The sequence below is a fragment of the Solanum stenotomum genome, chromosome 10 (assembly GCF_019186545.1).
Source record: "Solanum stenotomum isolate F172 chromosome 10, ASM1918654v1, whole genome shotgun sequence".
NCBI classification, from domain to species: Eukaryota; Viridiplantae; Streptophyta; class Magnoliopsida; order Solanales; family Solanaceae; genus Solanum; species Solanum stenotomum.
Window position 1 is genome coordinate 1975583 of NC_064291.1, and position 13007 is coordinate 1988589.

The 13007-nt window shown below is 32.4% G+C and overlaps 1 protein-coding gene across 1 annotated transcript; it reads left to right on the plus strand.

Annotated features, from left to right (window-relative positions):
* Nucleotides 1-6695: 6695 nt before the first annotated feature.
* LOC125842033 (uncharacterized) lies at nt 6696-8431 on the plus strand (the record flags this gene model as incomplete). Its single annotated transcript, XM_049521227.1, has 2 exons — nt 6696-6964; nt 8335-8431. Coding segments are annotated over exons 1-2 (366 nt in total), but the record flags the coding sequence as incomplete, so codon positions are not given.
* Nucleotides 8432-13007: the final 4576 nt, after the last annotated feature.

Here is a 13007-nt window from a genome sequence, read left to right on the forward strand (position 1 = left end):
TGCTCTGATACTAAGTTTGTCACACCCCGAGACTACACCCTGGACGTGGCTGGCACTCGAGAATCATTGTTGGCCCCAATCGAACCCTTGGCCTGGCTTACTTAATTTTGTGGAAGATTTAAATAGGAGAGATGTCGGGACAGAACCCCCGATCATCCTAACAACTGATAACTAGAAAAGCAATGTAAAAAGGAGCCCTCCGGAAGCAAGGAGACTCACCAACTAACTCTGAGTGCTGAACTTGATCAATGAGGCACTGGATGCTGATCCTGGTTACCTGCATCTGCATCATACGATGATGCAAGCCAACTGGCATCAGTACATTGAATGTACGAGTATGCGAGTTGGAATGCTAAACACAACTTAAGCTTGAAAGGAATCTGAAAGAAACACTTACCTTGGCTCTTCTCAACTCATGAATACTTAACTAAAAATAAAGCAATGAAACACATGCAATATATGAAAATCTCTGTAAAACAGTAAAAACAACTTAGTTCGTTAAAGAAAATGCAATAACAAACTCAACTTCACTCATATAATAAAGTAATATAATTTATGTGGAGATTCTCTAACCGACAACCACCACTATAGGCCTAAGTGGTGATACAACGTCTTGCCCACGCTACCAGAACTGTCCTATACTTTGCCGTCATATAGAACGATTAACTTAGTGGATCCACTAGTATATGCTAAAAGCATCTTAAGGAGTCATCTAAAAAGTATGATCTTTTACTACCCATGATGGCTACATGGTTTATGGAGACTTGAGTTAAATGAACTCGCATCCCTATGTTGGTGCTCAATACTACTGCCAAAATAGACTTAGCCCATATACTTTAAAAACAAACTTCTTTCTTTGGTTTGAGATAATTACTGAAAACTTAGCTTAAAAGCTCTCTTGGAATCGATGTTCCCTTTTTTTGCTCAAATGTGAAAACATTTATAAACTCTTTGGGAATACTTAGTTCCCTTAAAGCTTTTTGAAAAATGAACTCAACTCTTTACTCTTTTCTTAACTTTAAGAGCGATAGCTTCAGCCCTAGTTCACGCCTATATAAAGGATACTAACGTGACAGAAAATAAATTACAAATAAAATATGAAGAGACATAATTTTATTGATAAAGATAGATTGCGAATACAAATATGTTCCTCCCTTGATTCTACTCTCCTATGATTTATCCATGATTCGAGGGTCGTTAGTAGCGTATTTCTCGAACTAGGATGATTTAGGTTTGATCTCTATATGAATATTCCATTAATTTGCGGAATATTCGAGATCATGATCTCTAAAAATACCCAAGAGTTTATGGGATATTTTGAGATGCATTTAAAGGGAATCATGTACCCTTTATATAGGCGTGAACTAGGGTTTAAGGTTGAGTAGCCTCCAGGAATCCTAATTTGAGCTGAACACAATTTGTAGAGTCCCAATTCGAATTGAACGCATTTTGTAGTGTCCCACAAAATTCAATGTCTACAAATGCCCCCTGCTTCAAGGCTTGTCGGAGTGTAGACTTGATGGAACTCAAAGACAAGGCTTGAAGTACTCATTCTTCCACCTTTGCAGATTTTCAGATTTGATTTAAGAGAGAAGAAATGAAGGGCAAATTTGGTCCCACTGGGCGTGCCAGAATTTGTAGACAGTAAAATTCGCGTCGAGAAAACAATAATCAAGAACAGAAAATTATGCAACAATCGTTTTATTGATTTAAGTGCGAGTGTTACAATCTCTACTATTCCTCTGAATTCGCCTTTTCAAATATAATTCAAGGGCTCTTGAGCTTGATCTTGAACTTGAGATTTATCTCGATCTTGATCTCTATCTTGATCTTGATCTTGGACTTGAACTTTATCTTGATCTTGACTTCTAATTGAATCCAAGGGCTTCGAGCTTGATCTTGAATCCGGCGGTCTTGATCTTGATTGTTCTTGAGACTTGAACGTTCTTGAATATTGAATGCTTGAGTTCTTGAACTCTTGAACTTGTAGAGAAATCTGCAGCTTTTGATCCACGAGCTTTCTCTAGCTTCTTGTTAAAATTCTTGGTCCCCTATTATGAATTCTGAAGACCCCTATTTATAGTTTTAAAATAGAGGAGTTGTGTTTAGAAGAGGACTCTCTTCGGCCAATCATATTTAAGTAACATGGCATATGGGCTTTATGGAGCGGGCTTTAATTAAATTCATATTTATTGAATTTAAATAATTAACTCAATTATATCAATCCATAATATTTATTTGGACTAATATATTAATGAATTTTAATATAATCCGAATCATTTTAATAAATTTATATTTAAATAAATTTTAAATGATTACAGTCGTACCATTGCTCTTGATTTGCCTCCTGAAGAAATTCGTTTGACATTACTTATGAACATACGTGGAAAGTCACTCAAATTTGAACTGCCACCTGAATATTATGGAAATGCATTCATTACTCCAGTTGTAATATCAAAAGTAGGATTATTGTGTTCAAATCCACTGACATATGCAGTGAAATTGGTCAAGAAACTTAAAGATCATATGAATGAAGAGTACATTAGGTCAGTAATAGATTTAATGGTTATTAAAGAAAGACCAAAATTGTCAAAATCTTGGAATTTTCAAATCTCAGATAATAGATATGTTTGATTTGTTGAATTTGATTTTGGATGGGGAAAGCCTTTTTTTGGTGGGGTTCCAAAAGCTATATCTGTAATTAGTTTTGGGGTGCAAGTTAAAAATGACAAGGAGAAAAAGGTATTTTGATAGCTATAAATTTGCCTCCCCAAGCCATGGAAAAATTTCAAGAAGTTATCAACAAGACTTTAAGAAATGGGAAGGAATCAATATAATTTTAAAGATGTAAATTTTTTTTTTCTGCATTTGTATGTTTTGGGAGTGAATAAATCAAAATTTTGAAGCTTGTAATATTCCACCCTTTTTCCCATTAATAAGTAATACTTGTCAATTATGTATGATATTTAAAAAATCATGTATATGTTATGTTTTATTGGAATTAAATTTTAAAGATAGAAAGACAGACTTTTGAAACACGTAATATTTTATTTTTATTATTATTATTCATTTTTTCTTAGTTAATTTTTCTCTAAAATTTTGCTAAAATGAATATCATACGGGGCGAATATACATAAAAGGGTGAAATGTCAAGACATTTGGATGTTTTGTTTGAGTTAACAAGGGATCTTAAAAAGGATGTATAACCTTTGTAAGATTGAATATGACATATAAATTGTGATTAAAATATAATAATAATACTGATTAAACTTGAGTTGCATTGAACCAAATTAAATTTTCAAAATTAGACAATCTTTTTAAGGTTGAATACGAATTGGAATGAATATTAATTTTCTATTATTTATTAACATGTCAGTTTCTATATATTTTTTATATTTATATATTAATTTTAGTTTAATTATTATTTTCGATTATCAGAGAATTAAATTATAAAAATACTAATACCTTTAAATTTAATCGTGCTTGTGTCAACATTTTTTTTTTCCAAAAATGGTTGGATATTTACAGCAATGGTAACACTTCGTAGTAATAAACATCTTTCTGAAATATTAATATGTTGGAACTATATTAATACAATTAATGATTTACATTCTCAACGCCCCAATAATAATAATAATAAAGTCCGGAATAGTAAAGTGTGATGTTTGCTACAAGGTACTTCCTTTTATTTTCAAGTGTGCTGTCTGCTACAAAAAAAAAAAAAAAAAAAACCGGTTTAAAACTTGGTTTTTTGACACTTATAGTAAAGAAGATTTAAATAATATTTCTCAAGAGTTTTATGAAACTTATGCATTACATAATCATATTATGTTTTTTGTGTCTTGGTTTATAACCATTTATTTGCCCCTGTTCATCAACGTTCTAAAACGATCTTACAAAGATGAATCGGATAATATTATTCAATCCATTTATCCTCCTCAAGCTCCGTTTATTTTACCCAATAATACTGGTATTTCTTTTACTGCTTTTCATAAATTTATTGATAATGATGTCGCCGCAGTAAGTATAAATGAAATTAATCGTCTTATTTCTTAAAATAATTATTTGGGCCTATATGTCAAAGTTATTGGTGAACATATCTGTTCTCTAAACAAAAAATTAGATAACCTGTCTAATCTGATTGTTCAAATTGATAGTAAGCTAAAATCTGTAAAACAAGTTTCGGAACAGACTTCTTCGTCAAAACAACCTGATGTCCATATTCAAAGGCCTCCTGAGATTCAGGATTTTATTCTTAGACCTTTGCACGACCTTGAAAATCTTCTTGATAAAAAGTTTTCACAATTTGGTGCAAGTGCGAAACCGATAAGTCTCGCTGAAGATTTTGCAGATGAGATGGAAGCCACTTTTGATTTCAAAACTCAAATGGAAATGGAAGTTAATAAACTTCATGGGTATCCAAAGAAGAATAGTGGTAATACTGCTTATGCTAGAAAATCTAGCATGCAAACTTATTACTATCCCAGGCCTACTCCTCAAGATGTTTTAATAGAGGAAAGAGATTGGAATCAAACTAACACTTCTTATAGTGGAAGTGAGATTTATGAATGGAATCTCGATGGGCTAACTGATAGGCAGTTGACGATTATGGTTCATAGGATGCTTATGTATGCTACTATTTGCAAAAGTGTCAATAACACTGACAGGACCATTTGCAAGATGATTATTGCAGGATTTACCGGTCAACTAAGAGGATGGTGGGATAATTATATGCCCTCTGATGCCAGAGCAGCAGTAATTAATGCTAAGGCAGCAAATGAAGGTCATGACAATTTAGGCTTTGCCCTTGTTCAAAATAGAGAAGACGCTGTGTATACACTTATTTTGACTATTCTTGAACATTTTAGTGGTAGATTTACCAATCAATATGAAACCATTAGATCTCTTCTAAATGGTCTTAGATGTAGACATTTAGGTGAGTTTAGATGGTATAAAGACACTTATTTAAGTCGGGTAATGGAACTTCCCGAAAATGGTTTAGAATTCTGGAAAGCCAAATTTATTGATGGCTTACCTTCTTTATTTGCAGAAAGAGTAAAAAAGACTCTTAGAAATTCACAAGGAATTATTCCCTATAGTGATTTCACGTATGGAAAGCTTATTGGGGCTTGTACGCAAGAAGGCATAAATTTGTGCAATGAGTTAAAACTCTCACGACAGCTTAAGATGGATAAGCTTAAAGAAAGGTCTCAATTAGGAGATTTTTGTACTCAATTCGGTTTACCGGATGCTTCAAAAAGCACCCACCGAGAAACTTCTAAATCAGAATATCATAGATCTCATCATCAGAAAAGAAGATCTAGAAGAAGGACTAGAGAAGAAAGAGATGAGCGTAGGACTCATCGTAAATCTCATAGATTTATCAGGAATAGGTCCAAGCGAAATCTTGATAAGATTAAGTGTTATAAATGTGGAAAATTTGGGCATATAGCTCCAAATTGTAAGCTAGAAAAGTTTAAAACTCTAGAACTTGATGATGATATTCAAGAGAAGATTTATAGTTTTCTATATACTTCAGGTTCCGAATCAGATTATGATGATTCTGAAGCAAGTTATGCAACGGAGGATGAGCAACCTGAGTCATCTAGTAAGGTTCAACAAGATTCGAATGATGCTTGCAAATGTCATGGTGATACTTGTCACTGCGAACATGATGAATTTTACAAATTGCAATCTCAATTTGAAGACATGAATATGTTCACTATCACTGCAGACAATGTGATAGAACTTCTAAAAGAAGTTACCGATAATACTCTTCGTGAAAAGATCATTCAATTGGCTGCTAGTAAAACTAGCTCTTCAACTAGTATTCCTAGTGATAAAAAGGTTAAAGATGATTTTAATTATTCTGCTCCTTACTCCTTGTCTGAAGTTCATAATAGACTATCTTTTAAACAAACCATGGTTATTCGTAATACCTCTTTTGATGATTTAAAAGGAGAAATTGAACATTTGAAGGAAGAAATTAAATTTCTTAAACAAAATCATATTTTTATGATCACCGTCTTACTCAGATTGAGTCTGCTAATAGCAAAGGAAAAAATAAGGTTGATGATGAATCTACTGCTGAAGAAAATATTCTTGCCAACACTTTGAATATTGATCCGAAGCAAAATATGTTTTTAGGAATGATGCAAATTGTTACAGCTCATAAATGGTATGTTAAATGTACTATATTAATTGATAATACTTTTTCTATAACTAACATTGCTATGATTGATAGTGGCGCTGATGTGAGTTGCATTCAAGAAGGTCTTGTACCTACTAAATATTTTGAAAAAACAACTCATATGGTTAAATCTGCATCTGGTCATGCTTTAGATATAAAGTATAAATTATCTAATATTCGTATTTGTCAGAATAAAGTTTGTATTCCTCACTTCTTTTTCTTAGTAAAAAATCAGTTATACCCTCCTATTATTCTAGGAACTCCTTTTATAAATGCAATTTATCCTTTTACTAATATAAATGCTAAAGGATTTTCTGCTACTTATAAAAATCAAGATATTAGTTATACTTTTATCACCGAGCCTATTTCTAGAGATATTAATGCTCTAATTGAAATGAAACAAAAGCATGTTGATTATTTACAACTTGAGATATTTAGTATGAATATATTCGATACTTTAAAATCTGCTAAAATACAGGAAAAAATTAAACTCATTTCTGAAAAAATGGCCATTGATATTTGTGCTGATCATCCTAGTGCCTTTTGGAATCGGAAAAAGCATATTGTAACTCTTCCATATGAAGATGATTTCTCTGAGGAAAATATCCCTACCAAATCTCGTCCTTGTCAGATGAATACCGAATTGGTTGAATTCTGCAAAAAGGAAATTGATAATTTATTACAAAAGGGATTGATAAAGCCTTCCAAATCACCATGGTCGTGTACTGCTTTTTATGTTAATAACGCAGCAGAAAAAGAACGAGGTGTTCCCAGGTTAGTTATAAATTATAAACCTTTAAATAAATTTTTAAAATGGATTAGATATCCTATTCCTAATAAAAGAGATTTATTAACCAGATTATATGATGCTAATATCTTTTCAAAATTTGATTTAAAATCTGGATATTGGCAAATCCAAATATTTAGAGACCATTCATATAGAACGACATTTAATGTTCCGTTTGGACAGTACGAATGGAATGTAATGCCTTTTGGGTTAAAAAATGCTCCCTCAGAATTTCAAAAGATAATGAATGATATTTTCAATCCCTATTTGGATTTCATCATAGTTTATATTGATGATATTTTGGTATACTCAAAGACTCTTGAAATGCATATTAAGCATTTAGACATTTTTAAGAAAATAGTTATTCAAAATGGTTTGGTCATATCTAAACCTAAAATGAGTCTTTTTCAAACAGAAGTTAGATTTTTGGGGCATTTGATTTGTCAAGGAAAAATGACTCCTATTCAGCGATCTATTGAATTTGCATCGAAATTCCCTGATATTATTACAGATAAGACGCAATTGCAGCGGTTTCTGGGAAGTTTAAACTACATTTCCCCATTCTACAAGAATTTATCTCGAGATTTAGCTCCGTTATATGACAGGCTAAAAAAGGATCATAAAAAGCCTTGGACCAATAGTCTCACAGATCTTGTAAAGACTATTAAAGAAAGAGTTAAATCTTTACCTTGTTTAACCCTTGCTAATCCTGCTTGGCCAAAGATTGTAGAGACGGATGCGTCTAATATTGGGTATGGAGGTATATTAAAACAAATTAATCCGCATGATAAAAATGAATATCTTATTCGATTTCATTCAGGAAAATGGAGCGATGCTCAGAAAAAATATGCGACGGTAGCTCATGAAATGTTAACTATCGTTAAGTGCGTTTTAAAATTTCAAGATGATTTATATAATCAAAAATTTTTGATAAAAACTGATGCTCAGTCAGTCAAGTATATGTTTGATAAAGATTTTAAACATGATGCGTCTAAGTTAATTTTTGCTAGGTGGCAGGCACAATTAGCCCCTTTTGATTTCGAAATTCATTATAAAAAGGGAAGTGATAATTCCCTCCCAGACTTCTTATCAAGAGAATATCTTTCTTCTGATGGGTTTTCTTGACTTCTTTCCTGATAAAGATTTGGTTACGATTTTGAAGGCAGTTCCTCTTAATAGAGATTTAAAGGAACTTATATTATGGAAAATTATAGACGGAATGGTGATTGATATCGTCAATAATTACATGATTGAACAAGAGCTTTATGAAAGATTTTATTGTGATGAAGTTTATAACCTCTTGAATGATTAAAAATATAACCTCTTGAATGATTAAAACTAAATGCTATGTTTGCAGGATGGATCCTCCTTGGATAACCAAGGCTAGAGGAAAAGGCAGTTATACTCGCGGAAGGGGAAGATCATCCCCAAGTTCATCAAGATCATCATACGGATCTTCATCATCTAGTACTCCAATTATACAAAAGGGAGGAATGAGTTTATATAACTTAAACTCTAGAGCACAAGAAAAAGCTTCATCATCAATACATCTGGAAGATATTCCAGAAAGTGATCCATTATATGCTAAACTACAGGAGTTTCTAACTCAAAAGCAAGGTGATTCTTTTGCTTCAATCGCCAAAGAAGAAGTTGATGATATCAAAACATATGAAAAGGTAGAAAAAAGAGAAATGATATTTCTCTTAGAAAACTCTGACATACAGAGAAGAGAAGAACCTTGGAAGATATTCCAGAGGTATTTAGTTAATGGGCTTTATTTCCCGGGTGAGTCATACAAAACTCGAAAATATTATGAGACTCTGCTGATAAGCACAGGTGTTGAATTTCAACATTTTTCAGGATATAATACAAGTGAGAATGTTTATAACTTCTCTAAAATGATTATAAAACACGTCATTCATATTGAAGATTGGGGTATTTCCTCAATGACTGAAAGACAATTCAGTCTAAACAAAGTCATGGTAAGCTTTACCTATTGAGATTATATTCAGGCATTTAATAAAGTTCTCTGTTATAACAATGAGAGGCATAAACATACTTGGTTTATAAAAGTATGTGCCAAGATATTTGCAAATCCTATACCAAATTGGTTTTTAAACTGGTGGTCATACCACGGGCCAACAATAAAAATATTGCCCGAACCATTTCACAAGTTATACAAAGAATGGGTCAAGGTTTCCCCAGATCTCAACAAATTATATCATCAAGAACATATTTGTTATTTTCAACGAATTGAACAGATATACTTTTTTATAGAATTCTCTGTTCCATTGATTCATAAATGGGTTCCGAAAGTAGATTTTACTGAGGAACAAATCCCTTGTCTATACAGAACTTATCATAATAATTTTTGGGACAAGTTGATGAAAAAAGATCCTCAAACAAAGTCCATATACGGACAAGAACTGCTGGATCTAATTACGAAAACCGTACACGATTATAAATCAATTCCTAATAAAGGAATCATGACTGATGACTCGACCTCCGTAAAACATATGGCTAGAAAAATTTCTAATCATGATGAAGGAGAGCAAAATGAAATGATTATGAGATATCTAGAAGAAGTCAAGAAGAAGATTCTTCTAAATATAAGTCATTACTCAAAATCAGATTCTTTAATGCGTAGTGAAACAAGTGAAGATATGCACGAAGCCCAACAATATGAAGAAGAAAGTCCAGTGGATGCACTGAAGAAAGCCGAAGATTTTTTGGCAAAATTAAAAGACAAAGTGTAAAGCTTAAGCGCGTCGGTAGCGGGCCCGCACTACTGTAGCAACACTGTTCACCAACAGTAAATACACTGTTACCAGGACCCAGATAGGGGCCTAGTATCCTGTACATAGATGCTTTCTTTTTTCTATAAATAGGTTTGTTTTTCTTTAAAGAAGAGCAGGTTTTAGAAACTCTCTCTCCTTCTTTCTTTCTTTCCTTCTTTCTCTCCCTACTTGTAAAATATTTTCAAGTATTGTAACCTTACCGGACTTTGGCCGGAATAGTAAAGTGTGTTGTTTGCTACAAGGTACTTCCTTTTATTTTCAAGTTTTTATTTCTGAGTTAAGCCGTGACTATGTCCGGCTAAAAATTTATATCTATGCCGGATAACTAACTTCTCTTTTATATAGACCATGAATGGATCTAAGCTTTATTTAAATATAGAAGAATTTTAGTATGGTTTGTCGACTTGGTTCCGAGATTGAGGTACAGTCAGATCTAATACTACTTTTATTGGCTTTGTCTTTATGACTCCGTCTGATGAGCCGTGGTTTTTAGCCTGAAATTGAGTTTGATAAGTAGGGCGCCTCATACCCGGTTAGAACTATCAGATAATAGGCTTAATAAAAGTATGTATTAGCTTCTTGACAGGCCCTTTGCTTGGGTAAAATAATTAAACCATGCAGTCTGAGAAACTACGTTAAAATTCTTGTGTATTTCGATTCTTATGTAATTGGACTACCTCTAAGGATATTGACTTGCTTGATCTATGACCTGGCGGACTACCGCCAGATCAGTGATCCTGTATCGTTGATTATTATTATTATTATTATTATTATTATTATTATTATTTATTATTATTATTATTATTATTATTATTATTATTATTATTATTATTATTATCATTATCATTATCATTATCATTATCATTATCAGCAAATAAAGATGGTAAGCCATCTATAAATTTGGCTTTCCAATATTCTAATCCATTTTCGGGAAGTTCCATTACCCGACTTAAATAAGTATCTTTATACCATCTAAATTCACCCAAGTGTCTACATCTTAATCCATTGAGTAGAGTTCTGACGGTTTCATATTGATTGGTAAATCTACCACTAAAATGTTCTAGAATGGTTAAGACTAATGTATACACAGTGTCTTCTCTATTTTTTACTAAAGCAAATCCTAGGTTATCAACTCCTTCAGCGGCAGCTTTAGCGTTTATAACCGCTGCTTTTGCCTCCATAGTCATATAATTGTCCCACCAGCCTCTTAATTGACCAGTAAATCCTGCAATGATCATTTTGCAAATAGTCCTATCTGTGTTATTAACACTTTTGCAGATAGTAGCATACATAAGCATTCTATGAACTAAGATAGTTAACTGTCTATCTGTTAACCCGTCTAGATTCCATTCATAAATCTCACTTCCACTGTAAGAAGTGTTAGTTTGATTCCAATCTCTTTCTTCTATAAGAACATCCTGCGAGGTGGGCCTAGGATAGTAGTAAGTCTGCATACTAGGTTTTCTAGCATAACCACTATTCTTTTTAGGATACCCAGGAAGTTTATTGACTTCCATCTCCACTTGTCCTTTAAAATCTAAAGTGGTTTCCATTTCATCTGCGAAATCTTCAGCAATACTTATAGGTTTTGCATCGAATTCTGAAAACTTTTTATCAAGAACGCTTTCAAGATCGTGAAGAGGTCTGAGAATGAAATCCTGAATCTCAGGAGGCCTCTGAATAGGAACGTCAGGCTGCTTTGACGTAGAAGCTATATCATCAACTGGCTTCTCAGCTTTCAATTTAACATCAACTTGAGTTATCAGAGTAATAAGTTTATCTAACTTATTATCAAGAGAACAAATATGTTCGCCAATGACTTTAACATAAAGACCCAAATAATTATTTTGAGCAATAATACGATTAATCTCATTTATACTTACTGCAGCAACCTCATTTTCAATAAAGTTTTGAAATGCAGTGAAAGTTATACATGTATTATTCGGTAAAATAAACGAAGCTTGAGGAGGATAAATAGATTTAATAATATTACCCGTTTCATCTTTATACGATCGTTCAAGAACATTGATGAATAACGGTAAGTAAGTGGTTATAAACCAGGGTACAAAAAACATAATATGATTATGCAGAGCACAAGTTTCATAAAACTCTTGAGAAATATTATTTAAATCTTCTTCACTATAAGTGCCAAAGAACCATGTTTTAAACCTGTTCCATTTTTTATCTGAAAAATCATTTTGAATATATTTTCTTGCCAGTGAACCTGGACTAAAATCAATCTGGTGTTCAGTCATCAAGAATCATTAGGGTTAAATTCCATTTCGGAAACAGAAGGAATATCATTATCAGAAATATCAGATGATTTATCATTCGTTTGAACAATATTTAAACGAGGATCAATTTTAATTTTATGTTTTTCCTTTTCTGCAGATATAACAGTTGATAGAGTATGTAAAGAAGCAGCGCGATTTCTGGCTGGACCATAACAAGAATCTATAGGAGAAATATGTTGGATAGCCAATCGTCTATCGGAAGCAAAAGAATGCCTATTATAAGGAATACTTTTATCATCAAACTGCATACAAATTTTTCCATCAGAATTTTGACTAATATGAGAATACTCCAAATTAGTGACGGCATTTGCCAATTGCTCTGGAGGTATAACTGAATCTAAAATCCAAGTAGTAGGAAAATTAATTTCTTCCCATTTAATAGGTTTTCTAGTAGTGACCTTTGATCTGGCGAAATTAGTTTCTACCAAAATAGTTTGATCAGATGTATCATAAAATTTACATCTAGGATTCAAGGTAGAAAGTAATTTGAAATAAATTCTATAAGATAAGCAAATTAACTCAGAACCAACTGCATAATTATAACCATGTGTTTTAACATTTAAAGTTAAAGCATCTAATATATTAGAATCTGTTAGTGATAACTGCAGATTAGGTTGAGCATTAAAATAAACAAGACCATATGCCACTGTAGATTCTATCGAACCCATTAAAGATTGTCTAAAATTCAAATTTCTTGCATCTCGTAAAGCTGCTAAGAAAGTCTCGGACAACCCTTTAAGAGTTAATGGTTTAAAAGCAATTTGTACCATGCCAATATGCAAAAATTTATATATCAATATCACGTTTATTTAATAAACGAATAGTCTGTTCAGAAGAATTTAGAGCCAACGATTGTTCAGTTGTTTTAATCAACTGTTTGTTTGAGATTTTATCAAACCAACCATAATCATAAATAGTTCTAATATTAACTTTCGGAA